Here is a 24,046-nt window from a genome sequence, read left to right on the forward strand (position 1 = left end):
TTTACATTAATACTATCACTACAATCAGTTCCGTTTGTGTAGTCATGAATGTTTAGACCTGTTGAATTAAATTACACATGGGTGCCCCGTTAACGTCAATACCTAGGTTCTCATCTGTTCTGAAGAAAGGTTAAATTCTGGAGGATTTTTTTTTCTATGTACAAGGTCAGAATTTAATTAACACAGTTCATATGTTTTATGTCATTTAAATTGGTATTTAGATTTCCTAGAAAAATTGGTATTTAGATTAGTAAACAATTAATGTAATAATATACTATATTCTTATTTTAACAATATATAATAAATATTAGTGATTATTTATATTTTTAATATTATTTACTGATTCTGATAGTATTTTAAAAATTTTAATAAAAATGATATTATTAAATTAAATTAATTTATGATTAAATTGATAAAATGCCAATAATAAAATTTATGTGTGTAATTGTAACTTTATGTAATTATTGTGTCAGTATTTTTGTTAATTGTTGAAAATATTAATTTCATTGATATTATTTAAATAATTAATAATTTAATTTATAAAAATTCATAAATCAATTATTATAAAATTAGAAGCTCTAGTAGTTAAGGAAATTTATTCTTCTTTGATGATCTAGGTACCAGCAGAATAATTTGCATGTATGTTGAGTTTAGATCTAAATATTTTTTTGTTTTAAACAATGATACATTGTACTGTTTTAAAAGAAATTGATTTAATTTAATTTAATAATCAATTTATTTACTATACAGTGTCCAAACAAAAATCCTGCTGCTTCTAAATTCTTCTTCTGGCAATGTTTTTCCACTTCATATAAATTATTGCGAAAAAGATACCCAGAAAACAACAGAGAGTTGCAGAGCACCACCAAAGCATTTTGTTTCAGGAACGGTCACTGGCTACTGAGAACCTCAAAGATCAAACAAACACAAACTGCCATCACAGAGGTTTCTTCACTCTGCATTTGAAATACTCATTTCTATTATTAAAGTACTGCTTTTTCTACTTGCAAATGTAAGTAGATGTTTTCTTTCTTTTAGTACAATGAAAAATGTATTTAATAATGCAAATAAAATATTTCTTTTATCAGCTGAAGCTTTACAGCTCTCTGTCTGTTTTTCTCCCCAGAATTCTTTTATTTGCAGCTTGGGGAACTTGGATCAGGTACTCTAGAACTTCCTTATCTTGAATTCTTTATCTGGGTCTTTTATTTTGTGGAGTTGGCTACTGGGTAGTTTAAAAAGTGCAACTTTGGGATCCTTTGCATCTGGGCATTTTGGAACTAGACTTTACTTTCACAGTTGCATTGCTTGTCATTAATGGATTTTTTATGCTCAGAATGTGAAAGGGTGTTTTAGATACTTTAGTTTCTCAGCTTCTTTTCATATACGTTTCTCTTTTTCTTTGTGCAAGACGTCTAAAACACTGGCTTTGATGAGCAAAATTAGATTCGCAACAGGTTTTAAACCACTGTGGAGTCTGGTCTGGACCTAATATCTCCTGCTAATTCTAAGATTTCCCTTGACATAATGTCAACAGCATGTTCATATAGGACAACTATTGTTGAGGAAATGGACTTACTGTTGTGTCTACTCTGTAATGGGTATAGAAATTTACTTTTACTATCTTTTTAGTTAGCATTTGCCTTTCAGAAGATATGTATATGTTTCAGACACCAAGGTGAACAATTTTCATAGTTTTACCATATTCTTGGATTTCTTGTGGCTTTTATGAGTTTATTTTGTTTTCTTTTTTCCTATAAATTCTCAGTATTTGCTAACCATTGTCTACTATATCTGATTCTTTTGTTTGCAGAACATCTTAGTATTTGAGCACCGGCTTAGAGTAAACAGATTGAGACAGTTCATTTAGGTTGGAATTTTTTTATGATCAGATGATTCCTGAGATGTTTTGGAAGCTTGCTTCTGGTTCTAATTGGCGTGTTTTCCAATGTGCTAGGTAATTTAGAAGTTTTCATTGATTGTTTATCTTTTAGGCCAAGTTTTATTTGGAAGCTTAGTATTATTCAAGTCTGCTATTACTTTTGTGGTAGTCCTTCCTTTGAGTCTCTAAGCATCAGCTGTAAAATTATAATAATTTTAAAGGATATTTCTTGTTAATTAGATTTTTTTAATTAGTTTTACCTTTTTTTTTGTTTTCCGGTAGTAACCACTGTGGGTACATTTTATGGATCAAATACCACCAATGAAACCATTTTAGTCATGGTTACTGGTAATAAATACTTTGAATAGGTTCAGTCTGTGTTCTCTTGTCGTAGTATTTAGAAGGTGCCTACTAGACATGGCTTCGTAGATCTAAAGACCAATGAATATCGAAATGCTTGTGTTCTGTCTGTTACCATTTCTGTTTATTTTTAGGACTTTCCCTGGGTTTAACCTTAAGAAGGTATCTATTTTTTCTTTTTGAACCGTGGAGATCAATTGAGAAAAATATTGTGATTTTTATAGATAGGACAGGTAGTTCATCGAGTGTGAACTGCACTGGAGATCACCCTTGAAGCAAATATAAGCTAAAAAATATGGAGCACAATGGATTTGCCATTATGTTATATGAATTTACCTCTAATAATCCAGTGGGGCATATTTTTTTTTTCTTCATTTGAGTTACAAGGGTCTTCTTAATGTTAGGTAATCTACATAAAATTATCATGCAATTGTGTTTCTGGCTGGTTCTTACTTCTTACTGACATAGATTATTGACTTTATAGGTGCATTCGTCGGGGTAAACATAGGCACTGATGTTTCCAGCATGCCGTCAGCTTCAGATGTTGTTTCCATTATCAGAGCCTATCAAATCATTCACGTACGACTCTATGATGCTGGCTCTCACATGCTGAAAGCCCTTGCAGGCAGCGGGGTTGAAGTAATAGTTGGTGTGACAAATGAGGAAGTCCTAGGAATTGGACAATCCACATCAACAGCAGCAGCCTGGGTCAACAAAAATGTTGCATCCTATGTGCCTGCTACCAACATTACAGCCATTGCTGTTGGCAGTGAGGTTCTTTCCTCAGTCCCTCATGTCGCACCGGTTTTAGTTTCTGCTATGAACAACCTCCATAAAGCTCTTGTTGCTTCCGATCTGAATTTTCACGTTAAAGTCTCGAGCCCTCAGTCCTTGGACATCATCCCCAAGCCTTTTCCTCCCTCTACCGCTGCCTTTAATGCCTCACCAAACTCTACAATATACCAGCTTCTTCAGTTTTGAAGAACACTAACTCCTATTATATGTTAAATGCATATCCCTATTATGGTTACACTAATGGAAATGGCATATTTCCAATTGACTATGCACTTTTCAAACCTCTCCCCTCCGTCAAACAAATTGTTGACCTGAACACTCTCTTCCACTATAACAGCATGTTCGATGTGATGGTTGATGCAACCTATTATTCTATGGATGCTCTCAACTTTTCTGGGATCCCCGTTGTTGTCACAGAAACAGGATGGCCTTCACAAGGTTGATCCAATGAACTTGATGCCACTGTGGAAAATGCTGGGACCTTCATTAATAATCTGATCCGGTGGGTTTCCAATAATTCAGGTCCGCCCAGTCGGCTGAATATTCCCATCAACACATACATTTACGAATTGTTTAATGAAGACAAGAGACCTGGGCCTGTATCCGAGAAGAACTGGGGGGTGCTTTCTACGAACGACACTGCAGTTTTTCCTTTGATTTGAGTGGTTCTAGTCAGATTATGGGGAATTCTACCTCAGTTTTCTGTGTGGAGAAAGACGACGCCAGTGAAGATAAGTTGCAAGATGGGCTTAACTGGGCATGTGGGCAAGGAAAGACCAACTGCAGTGTTATACAATCAGGGCAGCCATGTTATCTCCCAAATAGCATCAAGAACCATGCATCTTATGCTTACAACGATTATTATCAGAAAACACATAGCGTTGGCGTTGGCGGAACTTGTGATTTTGATGGGACAGCCACAGTTACCACTGATGATCCAAGTAAGTATGACAAGTTTTCTCATCATAGATCTTAATAATTTTATCTGTAATTTTGATCTTTTAAAATTCGTTACATCCTCAACTGAGTTTTTTCCTGCTCTGTGAAGATTGCTTCCTAGAGAATGTCCTGTCTTAATATAAACATATGTATATTATATATAAACTTGATTTCGTTGTGATGAGTGTTGTGATATTCTTCCTATCATCTTTACCATATCTGAAATCGAGTTCTCGACTTTACTTGTAATACTTTTCCTACTTCATGTCATGATATCCTGCTCTGTCTTTCTTGTTTTTGGCTAATAACTCCATTGGTGGATAACTTGTGCAGGTTACAGGTCCTGCATGTTTACGGGAAGGTGAGGTTCAAAATGTTGTACAGTTAAATGTGTTACATATCATCAACTCCTTACATAGGTTCATGACCTTTTTCTTCTATTGAAACAGTTCTAATTCAAGTGCCGGCAGAGGGCTTTTCCCTGCCGGAGATTTCGGTCCTGTAAGTCCACTGGGAGAGGGTTCAAAGCTTTCGGTATCGAAGATTCGGTTTGCATTCTCAACGGCTTGTCTTTTCATAATCTTTCTCTAACATCGGAAACCTCGTCGGGGCCGAAGATCATTATGTGACGAAATCCGTGAGCCACGAACCACAATAACTGATTGTTATTTTTAATCTTCTATGAATCATAATCTTCTATGAATCATAGTGGTATTCACTTGTTCATCCTTGACCATTATTGCTTACTCTTTCAGTTATCTGCTCAGGAGTTCATTGCGTTGTTTAATGGTAGCAGTAGGCTGCCATTTCTAGCCATGAAAATTTTAGGGATCGATGGGCTTGCATTGACTGTAAGGTGTTCCCTGTAGAGGCATATGCATCACAACACAGATTGTTGGTTTTGGTGTTCCGCATACGCCACGGGCAGAGCACTCATAGGAGGGCTAAACTTGGTAAACATAAGATCTTTTGGAAGAACTTACATGGAGCGACAGCTGATGACTTTAGGAGTAAGATTTTGTCTAATACAGGTTTTGGAACTACAAACTCAAATAATGCAGATATGTTATGGAAAAATATGACAAATTACATCAGAGAGGTGGGCAAAAACACCCTTGGGTTGTCGACAGGAAAGGTCAAGGAACATAAATAATCATGATGGTGGAACGACGAAGTTCAAACAAAGGTGAAGACAAAGCAAACTTGCTTCAAGGAGTTTCTACAATGCAATGACGACGAAGAAAGATCAAGAGCTATACAAAGATACAAGGAGGCAAAGCGGGAAGCCAAGAAAACAGTGGCTAAAACCAAGGATAAGGCATACGAGGAAATGTACAAAAGATTAGACACCAAGGAAGGACAAAACGACATCTTCAGGCTTGCAAAATCCAGGGAAAATAAGAAAAAAAGATTTAGGTAGCATTAGGTTTATTAAGGACAACAATGGTGTTCTTGTAGTGAAAGATCATGATATTAAGAGGGCTTGGGGTAGTTATTTCTTTGGTTTATTTAATGACGGTGTCTCTACCTGTAGACATAGTACCGTTGATGGGTCAGCCGACTATCATACTACGGTCAATGACTGTCCTACAAGTAGAATTGGGTTTGAGGAAGTCAAAATGACTCTTAGAAAGATGGGAAGGGACAAAGCGGTCGGTCCAGATCAAATTCTTATCACTGTGTGGTTGGCCCTAGGAGAAGAGGGAGTAAAGTGGTTGACCAACATCTTTAATATTATTTTAGAGACTGCCAAGATGCCAGAGGAGTGGAGAGAGTCTACGGTGATGTCAATCTATAAGAATAAAGGAGATCCTCAACGTTGTGGCAACTACAAAGGTATTAAACTACTCAGCCATACCATGAAGCTATGGGAAAGGGTGATAGAGGGTAGGTTGAGACATGTTACTAGGGTTTTGGAAAACCAATTTGGCTTTTATGCCAGGCAGGTCTACTACGGAGGCGATTCATCTACTTCGATGGCTTATGGAGAAATATAGGGGAAAAAATAGAGATCTTCACATGGCGTTCATTGACCTTGAGAAGGCGTATGATAGCGTCCACCGCGATACGATCTGGAAGACATTGGAAACGAGACAGATCCCAACTGCTTATATCCGGGCGATTCGTGATATGTACAGTAGATCTACTACTTACGTCAGGACTACAGTTGGTGACACCAAGGCATTCCCGGTGGAAATCGGACTCCACCAGGGGTCGGCTCTTAGTCCTTACATCTTCGCCTTGATTATGGACGACATCTATTGTGCGACACCAGACGGTGTTCCATGGTGTATGTTTTTCGCTAACGACATTGTCCTAGTTGCTGAAACAAAAACTGAGCTGAATAGTAGACTGGCTGCCTGTAAGACTGCTTTGGAAGAAAAAGGTCTAAGGATCAATATTGAAATGATAGAGTATTTATGTTCAAACTTCAGTGGGAACCAAATCGATGAAGATGTAGAAGTATGCATAGAATGACACGTTATCCCCTCAAAAGAATGTTTCAAGTACCTAGGGTCTATGATACATAAAGATGTGGTGTAGATGATGACGTTACACATCGTATAAAGGCAGGATGACTAAAGTGGAGGGCTGCTACTGGAGTTTTGTGTGACAAGAAGGTGCCTCTAAAACTTAAGGGAAAAATTTATAGAATGGCAATAAGACCAACGCTGCTGTATGGATCAGAATGCTGGGCAATCAAGAAGGATCACGTAAGAAGGATGAAGGCCGCAGAAATGAGAATGCTTCGATGGGCATGTGGTAGGACTCTGTGGGATATGACACCAAACTATGCTATTAGGATGTCTTTGGGGGTGGTGCTTGTATCCGAAAAATTGAGGGAGGGAAGACTACGGTGGTTTGGGAATGTCCTTAGGCGATAACCGTCGGATGTGGTCAGGAGGATAGAGTTGATTACAGTTGACGGTGTCAGAAGGAGAGGACGACCAAGGCGGAAGTGAGAAGACTGCTTGATCTGATTTGAAGGATTTAGACCTTACCGAGGACATGACCTCTGATAGGAAAGTATGGAGACTTAAGACCAGTGTAACCGAGTAGTGCGGGTCTCAGACATAGAGTGTAACATCTCTGCCTTCCTTTTAATGCCTTTGTAATTATTTTCATGACTTCTACTTTATATATGTTTCTGTCATTAGAATTTATGTAGGCTTAGAACTAGGATAACAGAGTATTGTTGCTTTAGTTTAGGTTTTAACCCTTTTGACTTAATTCCTTCTCGTAGTTTGCTAACGTTGATTTCTGTGTATCATTCTCTTCATGTTTCATCGTTTTAAATTTAGTCGGGTCTTACGTTTCTGTCTATATGCAGAGATTTTTACGCAGAGATTTTTTTACAATGATTACTTTCCATTACAGACAAATATTTGAAGACTGCATATGAAGACTGTTCAACTATGTATTTATTTATGTATTTATATATATGCATTGTATTTTATCTTTATTTTTAATTTTCTGACTGCCGGAAGTCTTTCACGGAAGCTGCTCTTAATCTTGGCGTTGGGGACAGTCTATTACCCTATCTCCCCTTACCCCATTGCATATGGGAATAAGGTGTTGTTGTTGTTGTTGTTGTTGTGGTAGTGGCACTCTAACATTATTTAAAAAATTAAATAAATTTTAATGATTTAAATATATGCATGTTGATTTTTTTTTAAAACTTTAGGTTTTATAATAACATTCTAATTTTACAATGACCTGAAAATTAAATCCAAGTTTAGAACTAAATTAAGGAAAATATCAAGTTTCAAGACTAATGTACACAAATAAGGACTAAATTGAGAGATGTTAAGTTTAGTGACTAATATTACTTTATACCTTTACTTTTTTCCGCATTATCAACAGCGAATCAGCACCAGATTTCAAATTAATCCCAACAGAAAGCAATATGAGAGATGGGATTCAGGCGGGCATTTGTGAGAGATTGAAAGAGAAAAATTAGAAGAGAACTGAGAAAAAATATCACAATAATAATGATAGGACGGGGAAGATCAGCATCGTCTTCAACAACAGCGACTGCCGCCGGAGGAACATGGGTTTCGACAACCTCGGTGTCTGATTCAGGGAAGAGGATAAAAAGGAGATGTCTGAGCTCAACGCCAACCCTCCTCCTCATTGCACCGCTGCCCCCAAGGGCGACAATCTCTTCCATTGGGTCGCCACCATCATTGGTCCTCCTGGTTTACAACTCTTCTTCTCTCTCTGCCTTTTCTTAAATATATCTCCTTTTACTTTTTCCCTAGGATTCTTCCGTTTCTGGGAAATGGGTGTTTGTTAAATCTCTTGGTTGTAAGCTCACTTGCATAATTCTGGCTTTTCTAGAAATTGGGTTTTTGTTTAATTTACATGTTTTTGTTGTTTTCATGCTTGAACTTTCTGTTCTGTTGTAGTTTCCTTTGGGTTTGAGTGTTAGCCTAAGGCTTACTTGGTTAGCTCAAAAGGAGAAAGGGTGAAAAACTGCAGGCAAAATTAGTTGAACTTAACACAATTAAAGATTTCTTTAGAAGAAACAAACAATTGAAAAGTTTTGGGACTGTGTTTAATTGTAACAGATCCATGTTTGAATGAGTTTGGTTTTAATTCTAGCTTCCCCAAATCATGTATTTTGTTTTTGGTATTGTTGTTGTTTGGTGAAAAGGTAAACTCAGCTATATTGACAAGCTTCCTAATGTTCTTGTTTCTAGGAACACCATACCAAGGTGGCATATTTTTCCTTGATATGACATTTCCGAGTAATTATCCCTTTCAACCTCCCAAGGTATGCTCATTAGTCATTAACCACATTGTTGAAGACGCTTTACGATATTTTTATAATCTGACATTGCTGTTTGGATCAAGTATTCATAATTTATGGTTTCATATCTTTTCTCTTGCTCCTCTCACACCTTTTCTCTCTTCTCTCTATTGCTACTCGAGTTTTTAATTATGTTAGAGGGAGAGGGTGATGGCGTGTTTTATGGAAGTGGGAGGTGCTTGATGTTAGGCTAGGCAGGTTACCTGAAAAATACACAAGTATGTTAATACACTAGCTATACTTGATGTTTGGCCACCATGTATTGCGAATATCGAGAGTTTTACTTTGGATTCGAAGTTCAGGCAAACATACGAGGTTCTCTTTATGCATGCGAACTCTTTGTGGTCTTAACATGTATAACACTAAACAAATTTCTTCTACTCTACACATGTCTTGATGCTTTTGTTTGGGAAATTTTTGTCGCACTTCTTCCATACTTTTTTCCATTTTCCTTTTGATTACATGAATCATTTCTCAGGTGGTATCCAAAACTCGAATATATCACTGCAATGTTGATGCTGCTGGCAATCTTAGTTTGGACATCTTAAAGGACCCTAACGATTACAAAAGTTCTAACTGCAATCAGAGCAATTTTCATAAACCCTGACCCTTGTAAGTTTCATAGTACCTCTTGAATTTTGTCTATCATTTCTTAATGAGTAGGCTATTTGTCGAGTTAAAGGAATATCCTACAAGTAACTGCGAGGAATAAAGAGTTTGGTGCAATTTTTGCACTAGGAGCAGCAAACAATATCCGATTTGTGTTTCGACACTTCACAATACGTTATCTTCAAGATCTTGAAAAAAAAATGAAGTTGCAATGCTGCAACTGCTTCAAATATCATGATTTTGCTAGAGCAAAATATGTCATTTTTTGTATGGCATGATCATGCTGAATATGTGGCTGTTCTTTTTATATGACAGGTACTCTTCTCATCTCCGATGTTGCTCGCTTGTACTTAGATGATAAAGCTAAACACAATGAAATAGATGCGGAGTGGACGCTGCGGTTTGCTAAATAATCCGTGAGTAATTCTTTAGGGAGCAATATAAGAAGTAACAAGTTGGAACTGAACCGCATGCCAGATTCATAGTAAATTTAAGGGTTATCGATTCTGAACTCCTTGGCATCTACAGTGGTTTGATGTTGATATAAAACCTATCAGCTGTCTGCAAGTGAACTGCAATAGTAAACTGTTTGTAGACCCCATATTTGCAGTAAAAATGAGGCAATAGTGGATCATTGAGTGAAATGTGGTTCAAGGGGACTTGTATATTAGGGTTCTTTGTTCGTTCTAGTGTTTCATGGAGGAGAATAATTAGGTTAGTTCCATGCTTTTAGAAAATTATAGTGTAAACATACTATTTTGTATGTACCAGGAGAAAGAGAATGTCTTACAAGGTGACGCACCATGCGTAACAAGTAATATAAATGAGACGAGATAGATTACAAATTACTTGAGTTCGATTTGATGAAATCATGGTTAACACTTGATTTGAATGAATTCGACTCGAGCTCAAGTTAGATTCAAATTCTTAACTAGTTGAAACGAGCTACTTGATACTTGATTTGAAAAATTTGTTTTGTGAGTAAGTCGAAAAAATAATATATTAAAATTTTAATTTTTTAAAAAATTAAAAAATTAATAATTTTAACATTTATATATTATTTTTTTAAATACAATATAAGATTTTATGTACTTAAGGTATAAGTTCGAGCTTTAATCGAGGTAAGTCTGAGAATATTTGAAGTTAAAGTTTTTTTGAACTCGAGTTGAACTTAACAACTTTAAGCTTATGAGCTTTCGAATTGATTCGAGCTTGACTTTAAACTTTTTGAGTCGAGTTTAACAATATTTAGGCTCGATTTGTCTCATTTATAGCCTGTTGCGTAACTCATCTAAATTGGCTAGGCGCTATGAGATTGATGTCCGATAACAAACCATGTCTAACTCATCATACAAAACTAAGATCAATGTAAACCATGTCTAACTCATCACACAAAACTAAGATCAATGTCGATTACGGTGTTGCACGACGACACGAGTCTGTAAAGCAATTGGATAACAGTCATAAACTTGCCCGGCACCGGCACAACTTCGGAAACAGCTAAAATGCAAGAAGCAAGCTCTTCAAGAGGTGACACGCCATAGATGCGCATGACGCAACCGGGCACCTAACTTCGTGCTCATGGATCAAGGATATGGTCCATACTTAGTCAATTAGCTTTTGTTGAGTTGCTATCCTGCTCATTAATTACAGCAAAGAGCTTCACGTTCTCTGCTTTTTGAGGCTCACCCAATCTGACTTATTTTTGGGACCCAATGCCTTAAAGAGATTCTTGAATATGCAGCATTTGGTCCACACTCAATCAAGTTGCTTTTGGGTCCAATATTTACACCCTTAAAATTGGGCACAAATAACAATGTAATAAAAATGATAAACCCTCAACAGAGCTTGGGTTTCAGCAGTAAAAAACTAAGCAATTTCATTAATAATACCATCCCATGAAACCAATTCACAACACGCCACCGATTCTTGTACAATAGTTACTTTTCAAACTTACTTAAACAACACTCTTTAATCCACCCGCCTACTGCAAGTCTCCATCCACCAAGTCAGTCCACATCTTGGGTTTGCCGACATTTTTCATAACGAAGTACCACAAAATGGTAAGCACAGTCACTGTAATGCTCACCAAAAGCACAGTCCCATTGGCCACTGACATAATATAGACCAAAAACCCACAAGGAATCAAGCACGTGATAACCAAACCAGGCAACTCCATCGGCACTTTAAATGGCCCCTTCATCGTTGGTAGTTTTCTCCTCAACCAAAGGAACGATGCGAATTGAGTAACATCCCTAAACTGTATAAGAAATTAACTGAAGAAATTAGGTTTGCAAAGTTCATATAAGAAACCGCGATGGTAATCGATGTTGAGACCCCAATCCCCACCCAAGGTGTGTTGAACCACTTGGATCTCACCGAGAAACATCGAGGTAGAAACCCGATCTCAGCCATGCCGAGAAGCTGATACGCACAGCTAGTCAGCTGTGCTTCGTAGAATCCGATGGTCGATAAAATGGCACGATCTCGATAAAGATCATTAGCCATTCGCCTGCTATGATCTTGGCAGCAACAGCGAAGTACCCATTGACCCATTTCTCTTGCTCTGGTGGTATAGCCCCGGTAGCGGTTAAAAGAGGCACTAAATAGGATAAAACAGTGTGCATCCCTGCTAAGAAAAGAGCTTTGGGGAATGTCTATTGGGGTTGGTCGATTTCACCTGCTAAAGCACTGACGTTGTCCCAGAAGTTTAGGTTCCAAAAAAGGGCGTTGAAAAACAACGACCGATTGGTTTGGACTCGGTTCTGACTCAAACTGGGCCAACCACTCGGGTTTTGACTCGGACTGAGCCATCTACTTGGATCAATCTTGGGAATTGAAATCAAGGCCAACAATATGAATGGAACAAGTGTAATGACACCTAAAATTATTGCAGTATAGCCAATTACAACGAAGCCCGTGTAGTTTAACAGGGATAACATCGAAGATAATAATGGTATCGCAATGTATCTAGGTGCCCCTGAAGAGAAAACTGGGAAAATTAACTTGAGGTAGTCGATGCAAAGAACAGAACATGAAGCGAGGTTGATGACCCCACTGACGAATTTCCATGATCCCATAAGTGAACCTCAGAATGTCCCGAAAGCCTGGTGAGCCCAGATGATGTAGCCACCGTTACCGGGGAAGGAGGTGGCAAGCTCAGCCCTGATCAGTGCCTCGGGTATGCTCCATAGGAAAGGGAAAACAAGGAACCCCGATATGGCACAAAACGGCCCGGCGGCACCCACGGCTTCCTCTGCACCGTATGCACCCCCGGATACCTCGAAGTAGATGAGGAAGATGAAGGGTAAGATAGATAGTTTTTTTGGAAACTTTAGTTGTGGTGGCGACGATGGTGGTCGGAAGAGTTTCCTGGTGGTCTAAAATCTGCTGGGATTCATCATAGGAGACTCCCATCAGGAATGATGTAAATCTTGCTTTGAAATTTCGTTCCGGAATTCGAATGCTAAATTCACTCCATTATTTGAACATCAGATCATGCAGGTACCTTCAAAGCATCAGCTAACTGTTGAATAAATTCATCTGAAAAGCCAAGTAGACAGGCCTTGCATGTTGGCTTTCTCCATGATTATTGGAGTATGGCCCACACAAGTTATCAACATTTATATGGCTGAAATGAATCGAAGTGCAAATTAAGTGATAAGCAAACTCAACAGCTCCCATACTTATCTGAAAAGTTGTAAACGTAGTGAAACTTAAAAAGAAAAAAAAGGCTAAATTACATAGATGGTCACTGATCTATGTTTGTTTTGGCTCATACAAAAGCTAGACAGAGTATGTAATAAAGTATGAACCTCATGCCTCCCTTATCTTCCTCGAACCCCATGCCTCCCTTGTCTTCCTCCTTCCCACGCTTCACCAATACTATACTCCCCTGCCTGCAAATACTATGAACATCCGATTAACTTACAACCAAGACTAGCTCGTAGAATACATATACGACAATACTCACCTTCATCGCTATTGCCGAGATGGACGCAAGATTTTGTGTTAGTGAGACATATTTATAAAATTTTAAGAGAGGAGAAAACAAATTTTCAATAAAAAATACAAAGAAAATATTTAAAATATATAAGAATTTGAAATCTTTAGGAGCAAAAGTCCCCACCCGCTCCCTCTTGATCTGTCCCTAGATATTGCGTTCGAATGTATCATCTCGTGGCCTTTTACCCATCCTTTTACTTGTTTTTGTTGGAATCACGAAAATTGAATTATTGCTTGGAAGTATTGAGAAAATATTTAAAATAAAATTTTAGTCGAAGGTTAAATGAGAAATTTCTAATTAATTTAAATGTCATGTCATCCCGTGATAGTAATTAACGGTAGTTAATATTGCAATGACTATTTTGTAATCAAGTTAAAAATTTAATGATCATTTTATAATTTATAATTTTTCAGTGTAAAAAATCATTTTAACATTTAGTGACTGTTTGTGTATTTTACCCAAATATATTATTTGGGGTATAACAAATTTAATTAAACAAGTTGCTTGAATTATTTATTTATTGAATTGATTGATTGATATAACTCATTCTTACAAATATTTCAACTCATTTCTAACTTTTATACAAAGTTATAAATCCCTTCACAATTTTATATAAGAAATACATCTCTAGTTTTAATTATAAGGTACACCCAGTTTTACATTATTCATTTATTTTAATATAATTAATTTTATTTATATAATATATAAACATAAAATAATACTACATCAACAATAATTTCTATAATTTATAAAAATTAAATTAAAATCTCATAAATACAATTGCACAAAATTAAAATTTATGTCTTACCTTGTATATTTAACCATTGTTCATGGGTAAATAATATTCATCATTTTTCTAAACATGCATAAAATTTGAGAGGGGTAATATCAGAATTAGTCCTCAACGTTTATCAAAATGATCATTTGACTCTTATCTTTTTTGAGCATTTTGACCCCCAAAGTTTCATTTTAGGATAAAAACATTATTTCATAGTTCAAAAATCATTATTTAACTAACGAATAACGCTTACCTTAAAATGAAATAATGAAAGCCAAATGTTTGAGATTTTTCACCCTAAAATAAAATATTGAAGCAAAAGTACTTAAAAGAATACGAATCAAAATGTCAATTTTAATAAACGTTGGATTTTTTTGACATTATACCAAAAATAAAATTATAAACAACTTGTTCTTTAGTCTACCATGAACACTGCTAATAAAATGATTAATTACATGTATAAGAAAATACATTTTTATTTTTATTTTTTTACATTGTAAACAACATGTCCATTTTGGATATTAATTATGAACACTTCCGGTATATTTTCAGAATAAGATCAAATCCTTTCTTGTTGCTCAAATATTTGGTTTCTTATTATTGTTGTGAATATTTTAAAGCTAAAAATAACAATGCGAAAGCTAGACTTTAATATTATCAATCAACTTTTTGAACTGATAACATAGGTTAGTTTTATTAAATAAAAAGAAAATATTTTAAAATTATAAATAATAAGAGTAAACTAATTGCCTCGTAAGATATTTTCTTAAAAAGAGAAATGCACAAAGTAATAAAAAATAATTATATAGAGAAATAATTAAAAATTCAACTAATTAACTCAAATAAATGATTGATGGAAATAAATATCATTGTCGGTGATGAATGGTAAACATCATTAACACTAATATAAAAGTACATATGATTGCGCGTTGACGAACTGACATGTATATCAATTTTCAGTTCAAAAATTCAAAGCAAAGATAAATCGATAAAATAATCAAATAAACGTAACATGACTAACTACATAACATGAAAATCAAAGTAAAAAATCAAACAAGGCATCAGTCTGCAACAAGATTCCTCGTCTGGTTCCCGAAACTGAACAAGGGTTGCCCTCTTTCGACAAATAACATAGCTGATTTGTGGATCAAACATTTCAATTCCCCAATATTTTATCTCTTTTCCAGACCTCTGTGAAACTTACTAGGATCCTCGATGTGCATAACATTATCCTTCACATCTAAACCTGGTATCGGACCCTGCAATGGAACCTTACAGGTCCCGAAATCCATGCTCGCAACGGCAAGAGCACAAGTGATCGCTGCTCCGAAAATACCGGTAGCCTTCCCCGGATCGACAAAGCAATGCATTTCCGATATGGATTTGGGAGTTCATGAAGTCATCCGGAGGCAATCTTGGCCTAACTACTTTGCTTCCAAAGGAGGAACATCCCGGAGACCACGGTTCAATCCGATGTTCATCGATGAGGCTTACGAGAAGTGTAGGACGATTTGTGCGGAGTATGCCAAGACTTTCTACCTTGGTACCATACTCATTTCAATTGATCATCGGTTTTGTTTGTTTAATGGGAACATCTTTTGAATAGTTAATCAGTTTCTACAACCATGCAGGCACCTTTTTGATGACAAAGGAGCGGCAGAAGGCGATATGGGCAATTTTTGGTAATCATGAAACTCTTACTGGCTTTGCAGATCATTTAGTTCGTTGAAATTTGATTGTTTCAGACATTAATTTCGTGACTAAAATATGTGGCTGCAGTTTGGTGCAGGAGGACCGATGAACTGGTTGACGGACCAAATGCGGACTACATGAGTTCGACGGTACTCGAGAGGTAGGAAGAGAGACTGGAAGATATCTTCGAGGGTCGCCCCTACGACATGCTAGATGCTGCTCTATCCGATACCGTTTTCAGCTTTCCCTTAGACATTAAGGTATAATTAGACACTTATCGAGTTATCTGTTTATTCGATCGATTGTCGCAGAAACAAATGAAGTTTTATCTGTATCTGATGCAGCCTTTCAGGGACATGATTGAGGGCATGAGAATGGATACAAGAAAATCCCGCTACGAAAGCTTCCAAGAACTTTACCTTTACTTCTACTACGTAGCACGAACCGTGGGAATAATGAGTGTTCCGGTTATGGGAATCGCACCAGAATCCTCTGTTTCGGCTCCTACTATATATAATGCAGCACTCTACTTAGGCATTGGGAATCAGTTGACCAACATTCTTCGAGATGTAGGGGAAGAGTAAGTGTTCATCTTGATGACATCTTTGATCTTGTCGATACCCCGAACTTATTCCGAGACGATGTCTTTGTTTCTTCAATGCTTCGAGGGGGAGAGTTTATCTTCCTCAAGACGATCTCGCACAGTTCGGATTATCCGACAAAGACGTGTTCTCCAGGAAGGTAACCGATGCCTGGAGAGATTTCATGAAGGAGCAAATCGTAAGGGCAAGGTTCTTTTTCAATCTAGCTGAAGAGGGACCTTCACAGCTCGACAAGGACAGCCGATGGCCGGTATATATATACTCCGAGAGCCTCAAATCGGACATCGATCGTTTACTCGAGTATTGGACAAAGTTGAGATGAATTTATTGTGAAAATGTGTTTGCAGGTTTGGTCGTCGTTGATATTGTATAGGAATATTTTGGATGCGATTGAGGAAAACGATTACGATCACTTGACGAAACGAGCCTATGTTGGAAGGACTAAGAAACTGCTCTCCTTGCCCTTAGCCTACACTCGAGCTTTACCCAAACCTGGTTTGAGCCTTCATTGAACACGAATCACCATTGCAATATGTTCAAAACATATTAATCCAATATATAATGTTAAAAAAGACGTTTTATATTATTTTATTATTAAAGTTAGGCTTAAATGCATAATGATCCTTCAATTATGCAATTTGTATCAGATTTTTTCTTAAAATATTTTTTTGGGACATTATCTCCTGAAGTTTAAATTATTACACCATTTACCCAAAACGTTAACTCCGTTAAAAAAATGGATGACCAATCAATACTCTCCATATCATCGCTTAATTTAGATTTAATTTTCCAATGTTTAATTGAAGAATCATATCTTAAGACGAACATAAATTTAAAAGCAATGTTAAATCGCACGAACTAACTTATCTCAATGATTAAATGAATTGTTGTTGTTCATAGAGATTATGGGTTCGAGTACCAACGACTGCAAGGTTGATTGAATGTTCATTGTCAAATGATTGAGGGAACTCATAACAAATACTACTTTAGAATCACTAAAAAAAAACAATGTTTAATCAAATTTAAATTGAATATCAAGCCTTGAAAGGAAACACTATATGTATTTATTTATTGAGGCTCTATGGAATATTTTACATGAAAAAGTTCTTTCGTATCAACGTTTGAGCGTAAATTTCATTTTTGGGGACTATTTTGGATATACACTTCACTTTCTGACAGATTTGTTTCAAGAAATAGAGCTTCAGAGTTCACATTTTACAATTTCAAAGACAAAGCTATAAATATTGTCCTTTTTTCGTCGTATTGATGAAACAGATTCATGCAAATAGAATCCGCCGACGATATTGTCCAAGCGCCCATATGGGGAAAGTGTTTCGGAATGACGAGTAGTGCAGCGTGCAGTTTCTCATAAATACTCCTGTAATATCCTGTCGTGAATAATATCTATGTTATTCGAATTCGGAATTCGATTTCGAATATGTCTGATACGTATAGATCTTAAAAGATGGTGTATCTAATAGGTATTTTCAAATGTTACCTGCTGAGGAAAGTCGCCATCTTCCATCTGTGAATTAATCAAGACCTTTATTCCACGATGAATCGGTGTAGGATCCACGTTAGCCTACAAACACAAATGTAACATATTCAACAGATGGTTTCGAAATATTTAAATTATTCGACTCGTGTTAAGTACAAGTATGTATATGATACAAATATGTTTAAATGTCCAACATGAATACTAAAAAAATAAAGAGTTACAGGGAACTTTAGACTCACCTGTCCAGCATCAATGAGGGATAACAATGCCCATGCTGTTTGAACCAAATTTGCACGGTTGCCCTCCAAGTTGGTATATACCTGTAAAAATGGAGTTCAGTACTGAAGTATTTGCTATTCATAGAGTTTGTACATGTTATGTTACTCAAATACGTGTTAAGTCATGTCATTATATTCATATGTTAAACACGAGCGTCAGATATGACTAAAAATATATATAAAGATTCGAAGCAACGTACCTTATTTTGGCTAGAAAGGTAACTCTCCCCCCAGCCACCACTGGGCAGCTGCTTTGACAATAAAAACTCACAAGCTTTGCGCATTGAAGGGCTGTTGTGGTAGTTTCTGCCACAAGCTGCCAGCCCTTCCACCGCAAACCATGTACCATAAGTGTAGCAGATTCCCCAACAACCGTACCTGTTTCATCAGACTATCATATATATAATGTATATATATATGATTGTTCTTTCTTGAATCATATCGATAATATTAGTTACACTCTACCATGAACCATCTGGATTTTGTGTATCTTCGATGAACTGAATGCCCCTTGCTATGCAATGATCGATCTCGACCCTCCGGTGCTTGGGATGCAGTTTCCGAAAGAGTGCAAGGGCTTCGATTGCCGAAGAAGTACATTCTACATACCTAGAGTAATAAAAAGTGTGGATGTTGAAGTATTATATTAATACTGTTGGCTAAAATCAATTGCATTGGAGAAAACTCACTCTCTTTCTATGAGTGTGTCTTCAAAGAACTCAGTAGGATTGAATTTCTATGAAAGAAAAAGGGAAAGTTGATCAGAAACACAGTATCGTTCCGGATAAGTCTAGGAATGAAAGGTGTAAATGATGTCAAATGAATTACCTCAAGCCAACCATAAGCTCTTTGAGGCTCCCAGGCTGGGAAACCGCCATTGTTGCTCTGCATTAGAAGTTCAAATATGTGCATCATTAGGAATGAGTTCTTACAAGAAATGGATTTCTGCTCATGACTTGTATCTTAAGTAAGACATCACGAAACATTGGGTTCTTACTTGCAAGGAAAGTATAACATTGACAGCGTCGTAGAGTCGCTCGGTTTCCATTTTTTCTCCAACGAGGTCAGTTGGCATTTGTGAAAACAAGAGTGCACACTGTATCACATAAACACATTGCCAGTACATAAAATTTGTTTTGGGGGGAAAAGTCCAGATAACATGGAATTACTTTTATAATGGAGTTTGGGTATTACCTTTAGCCCTTCTGAAGTACAATCAGAGACTTGCCAGCCATGATCTTGTGTGGAGAATGTCCACGAACCTTTCGATATGTGTCGGTACATAGCGGAGAAGTCACCGGATGGATTCTCTCGTACCTTTTCAGGATAACATAATTTAGTAAGCTACATTTCAAGGTTCAGATGACCACTAGTACTGATGCAGAACAATATTGGCAACTAGAGACTATAGAGTTAACCTGTGAAGCTTTTACGAAATAGTGTGCCTTACGAAGAGTTGGTCCATAGTATTCACTTAGATTACTCGACAAGATCGCCTGAATGGCCAACGCTGCATCCCACATTTGAGAACCAAAAGTCTGCATTTCATAATGTAAATGTTATTAACAAATTATCCCAGTTTCTTGCCATTGGTATTAAAACACGGGATTGATCTCTAACCTGCATTTTCAAGCCATCTTCTGCAATCCAAAAGTAATCCGGAAGTCTTGCTAAGTGACGCTTATACGCTTCGGAGTTAGGATCTTCGACCCAACAGGCTATTAGACACAATACCTTCTCTACACATCCAATGCAGAGGTATCTGCTGTTCTCGTCTTCATAATGAACATGTCGAATCGCAACTTCCAGTGCCTTCTCCCTTAGTTTAGTGAAGGGCCACCGCGTTAGTATCGGCTCGGCAACATGGTAGAGAACACCCGATGTTAGATCCTGAATAAGAGGATGTGGGTAGTAAAGATCCTCCTGAAACAGAACCATGACTAAACGTTAGTATTTGGATACATACATGTCGATCGATTTCTGTAACGATAAGGCAAGCACCTTGGCGACAGTGTTTCGAGCTGCATTCCAGTTGATTTCATGGTAAGGTTGATTATACAGCTCTTGTCTAAGTTGTTTAATCAAATCAGTGATGGCACCAACAAATCTCTTCCCATATAAGTACGACATCGGCATGTAAACTAATCGACAGTAGCATAACATTTTTCCGGGATGAACCGGTAAGATGTTCGGTAGAAGCCAGAACTCTGGAGGCATAGGGTTGCAGCCGTCCCACTCGTACAGTCCAAGTACCTGTGTTCTACACATATGTAAACTACTTTCCAATACAATGTTTAACTATGCATTTAGAATGTACAAGCTTGTGACATACAATACATACATACCGTGACCCAGAACTTCCCCCAAGATGGAATCCCGACCAGACCACCATGGTCAAGAATCCACTTTCGACCTCTAGCAACGGCCATTTCCTCGCCGTCTTCGGGCCCTTCCCCCAGCAACCTCAAGGTAATGTAGCTCAATGCTGTTCCGAACATCGTACTGTGACCCTCGATATGTAGTCCCCAACCTCCATCTTCATTCTGCAAAGAAGAAAGGGTTTCGTGCTTGATATCATGGAAACAATTGGTGATTTGATTTCGATACTGTACCTGGTGATTATAGATATATCGAATGATTTCCTTTTGATGTTCAGGAGATAACATTGCATTAAGTCCCCCAGTAACATACAGCGCCATCACCTACATAATAATAATAATATATAATTATATACTTTGCAGTGATAATTAAAAACGAAATAAAAATGAAACTTATGAAAATGACTAGGTGTACATGGACCAGTTTCGAACTAATTTATTTAGGGTGGAAATTTACCAAAGGAGGAAGGAAGAACAGAGGGCCAGCATTTTCAGCAGGCCAGTGACCGTCATGAGCTTGAAGAGAAGAATAGAAACTGATAGCCCTTCTCAGCGTAACCGTTACAAACTCCTCCGTCACCCGTTGTTCTTCGTCCACCTTCACCGGCGATGGAATCACCCCACATGGATTTTCTTTCGTAAGCTGCAAAACCATACATAATGTAATTAGGGATATAAACCGAGAGAATGGATGAGATAATCATAATGAAAATTTAAAATTTATCATATATTTTAGTTATTTTTTGTATTTTCTATTGATATTATATTTTTACTCCTAGAATTTTATGTTTGTTCCCCTTAAAATTTAAGAAATTTATTCTTAACATAAAATCTTACAATCGTCCCTACATACAATACATGCAAATAGTTCAAGGTGCTCACGTAAGACTTTGGCTTAAACCCTAAAATGAACATCAAACCTCACTTCATTTGTTTAATTGTAACATCGTTAGTAGGAATGGGACTGCATTTCCATATCCTCTTGTCTTTTTGCTTAAGAAGAAACAAAAAGTTGGTTTTATATTAGGCGAAATAATTTGATCCCCAACTCCCAACTCGCCTGTTCAGAAGGTGACCGAACCTTTGGCTTTTGTTTTACTGAAAATTATTGGCTTGCTTGTGCTACAATTGGGATCCAGTGCCGGACCTTCTCAATTCTTTTATTCTATTATACCTATCATGGGCCTCCTCTCCTTTTCTAATTTTAAAATTTAGATATCCGATAATCACATATTTAGAGTTGGATTAAATCTTTAAATTTTATGGAAAAAAATATTTATAAGACTTGAATTTAAAGCTTTATTTTTTAAAAATAAACTCTTTTATTTATAAGCATTAAATTCATAGAATAATATATATTTTTTTATCACCATATCATAATTTTGGAATAATGTGTGGTGTTAACAGCTAACTTTATGCATATTTAATGCAGATTATATAAATGAAATAAATAAATAAATACATTTGCTGCCGCTCAAGATCTTGCGTTACAATTAAGGACACGTCACATGAGGACAGTTAGGTACTTTCTTAAACATTAATTGAATATTTCTAATGTGTCTCTATCATTTTCCTCTCAACATTGACGCGAATTAAGGAATTAAAAAATATTTAAATATTATATCTTAATTTAATTAATATTTTAATTATTATAAATTTAAAATTAAATTAAACCATGGCGTATCTCATAATTGTCATATTATATTGTGAATCATTATTTGATATATTAAATATTGATTTTGTATAAATGATTTTAATCTATTATTATTTATTTTATTTATATTTGAAATGCTAAGAACACATAAAATATGATTAAGATCTTTCGAGAAAAAAAATCTCTCGTGAATCAAATAATTATTCTTATATTGTATCACTTTTTGTTTTGTTTGTTTATATAATTTTAAATGCTACTTTATATGTAAATAAAAAAATATTTTAATAAAAATATATTTAACATATTATCATAGATGAAACAATAATAAAATTAATTATATATATAATATACTTAAATCGATATTCAATTAATCAATGTCACCGATTCAATAGGACCTTCAAATAATATGTTGAAATCGTCAGTTATTAACTTAACCCATAACTATGCTTACTAGTATTGTAAAGATTATTAATATGATTACAATAAAACCAATATTTAAGAATCAAACACAAAATCAATAGGTTCATATAATTTCTTTTGCTAAATTAATTTTGTAAATATATTACGGGCAAAACAGTCCATTGACTATAGAATACTGCTTTATTGAGTCATCCCATCATTAAAGTTCACAAAATGATTACATGATTATTAATATGTTCTAAATTCGTCATTTTTCGTTAAAAATTGACGATCGTCTAAGGTGGACATTAACATGTTGATTGTGATATAATAAAATCTGATCTCATAACTATTTGATTTGTAAAATTATTTGAGATTATGAGATCAAATTTTATCATATCTCAGTCAATAAGTTAACATTCAACTCAAACTATCATTAATGGAAAATGATGAGTTTGGAATATATAAATATAATCAAGTCATCATTTCGTGACTATTAATAGTCGGGGAACTCAATAAAGTAACGTCGTATAGTCGAGGAATCATTATGTAATTTTTAATAATCAAGAGATTTAACAGAATAACGTCTTTTAGTCGGAAACCATTCGTGTGCTTTACCCGTATATTATATAATATTTTTATTCATCCGTGTCGTGAATACAAGAAAATTTAGCATTTATAACTTATTTATTTAGTATTTATAACATAATGTAAAAAAAATGATAAAAATAAGAGTTTCTAGATAAGAAACCTATTATCTTCGATTCCAAAGCAAATAATAAGAAACAAGTGAGGTTAAACAAAATACCTGCATTCTCAACAAGAGATCGGAGCTTTGTTTGGCTCGGAATCGGTTGTTTTTGAACTCGAGACGAAGCTTCTCCACTTGGTCTCGTTCCTCGGCGGTTCCGGCGTCCGGGTCGAACTCCCAATGCTGTCTTCCAATGTGATCGTTCACCGAGGTCAGCCATGCTCCACCTTCTGCTATCTTCAGTTTCCACATCTTTTATATTTGCTTCTTCTTCTTCTTTTTCAACTTCACTATCAAACCACACAATAAAACATCATTAATCACATGTATAAGCAAAAATTAATTATTGAGTTGAGCAGACGAGTTCTCGTGGTTAAACCCTGTTTATTTAGTTTATTTTACCTGGCAGAGAATAAGAAGAATTTGTGGGTAAATAGAGAAGAAAAGCTGGATATTGTTATGAACGAAGAAAGAATGAGAAGAAGAAGAAGGATTGTGGAATACCAAGTGCAATATTCTGTGAAAGAAGAGATGAACGGCCTTTTATAAAAGCCAGGGAAGCGAGTAAACGCGCGTCGTTTTATTTGTCCACGTCTTCGTTTTATTTTTTAG

At 36.0% G+C, this 24,046-nt stretch overlaps 1 protein-coding gene and 4 pseudogenes across 2 annotated transcripts; 3 read left to right on the forward strand and 2 right to left on the reverse strand.

The window, feature by feature from the left end:
- The first annotated feature begins 1,527 nt into the window (after positions 1-1,527).
- Positions 1,528-4,596, forward strand: LOC120182561 (annotated as a pseudogene).
- Positions 4,597-7,913: 3,317 nt separating this feature from the next.
- On the forward strand, positions 7,914-10,184 carry LOC120182546 (annotated as a pseudogene).
- A 1,183-nt stretch (positions 10,185-11,367) lies between these two features.
- LOC120182553 lies at positions 11,368-12,913 on the reverse strand (annotated as a pseudogene).
- A 2,462-nt stretch (positions 12,914-15,375) lies between these two features.
- Positions 15,376-16,988, forward strand: LOC120182562 (annotated as a pseudogene).
- A 706-nt stretch (positions 16,989-17,694) lies between these two features.
- Positions 17,695-23,922, reverse strand: LOC120182577 (lupeol synthase-like). Of its 2 annotated transcripts, XM_039187508.1 has the most exons (17): positions 23,837-23,922; positions 23,492-23,719; positions 21,088-21,273; positions 20,865-20,954; positions 20,598-20,795; positions 20,254-20,505; positions 19,873-20,175; positions 19,671-19,790; positions 19,447-19,569; positions 19,250-19,348; positions 19,081-19,137; positions 18,942-18,988; positions 18,718-18,861; positions 18,453-18,630; positions 18,214-18,294; positions 17,975-18,058; positions 17,754-17,864 (listed from the first exon to the last, which is right to left on the reverse strand). In XM_039187508.1, exons 2-17 carry the CDS (start codon positions 23,684-23,686, stop codon positions 17,754-17,756), a joined length of 2,268 nt encoding a protein of 755 aa, XP_039043439.1. In that variant the 5' UTR covers positions 23,687-23,719; positions 23,837-23,922. The 2 variants fall into 2 exon arrangements, with proteins under 2 accessions (XP_039043438.1, XP_039043439.1); XM_039187507.1 differs by lacking the exon at positions 23,837-23,922 and having other exon boundaries at positions 17,695-17,864; positions 23,492-23,686.
- Between the last annotated feature and the right edge of the window lie 124 nt (positions 23,923-24,046).

Source organism: Hibiscus syriacus, unplaced genomic scaffold, assembly GCF_006381635.1.
Source record: "Hibiscus syriacus cultivar Baekdansim isolate YM2019G1 unplaced genomic scaffold, ASM638163v2 tig00112688_pilon, whole genome shotgun sequence".
Lineage (NCBI taxonomy): Eukaryota > Viridiplantae > Streptophyta > Magnoliopsida > Malvales > Malvaceae > Hibiscus > Hibiscus syriacus.

What these genes read in the sequence shown, in the direction of transcription:
- LOC120182577 (XM_039187507.1), bottom strand. Translation starts at nt 23,686, where the DNA reads ATGTGGAAACTGAAGATAGCAGAAGGTGGAGCATGGCTGACCTCGGTG. An exon ending in ATTTCGTAAAAGCTTCACAG is followed by an intron (nt 19,570 to 19,670) that starts GTTAACTCTATA and finishes TATCCTGAAAAG; the next exon opens with GTACGAGAGAATCCATCCGG. An exon ending in GAGCTTATGGTTGGCTTGAG is followed by an intron (nt 18,989 to 19,080) that starts GTAATTCATTTG and finishes TTTCTTTCATAG; the next exon opens with AAATTCAATCCTACTGAGTT.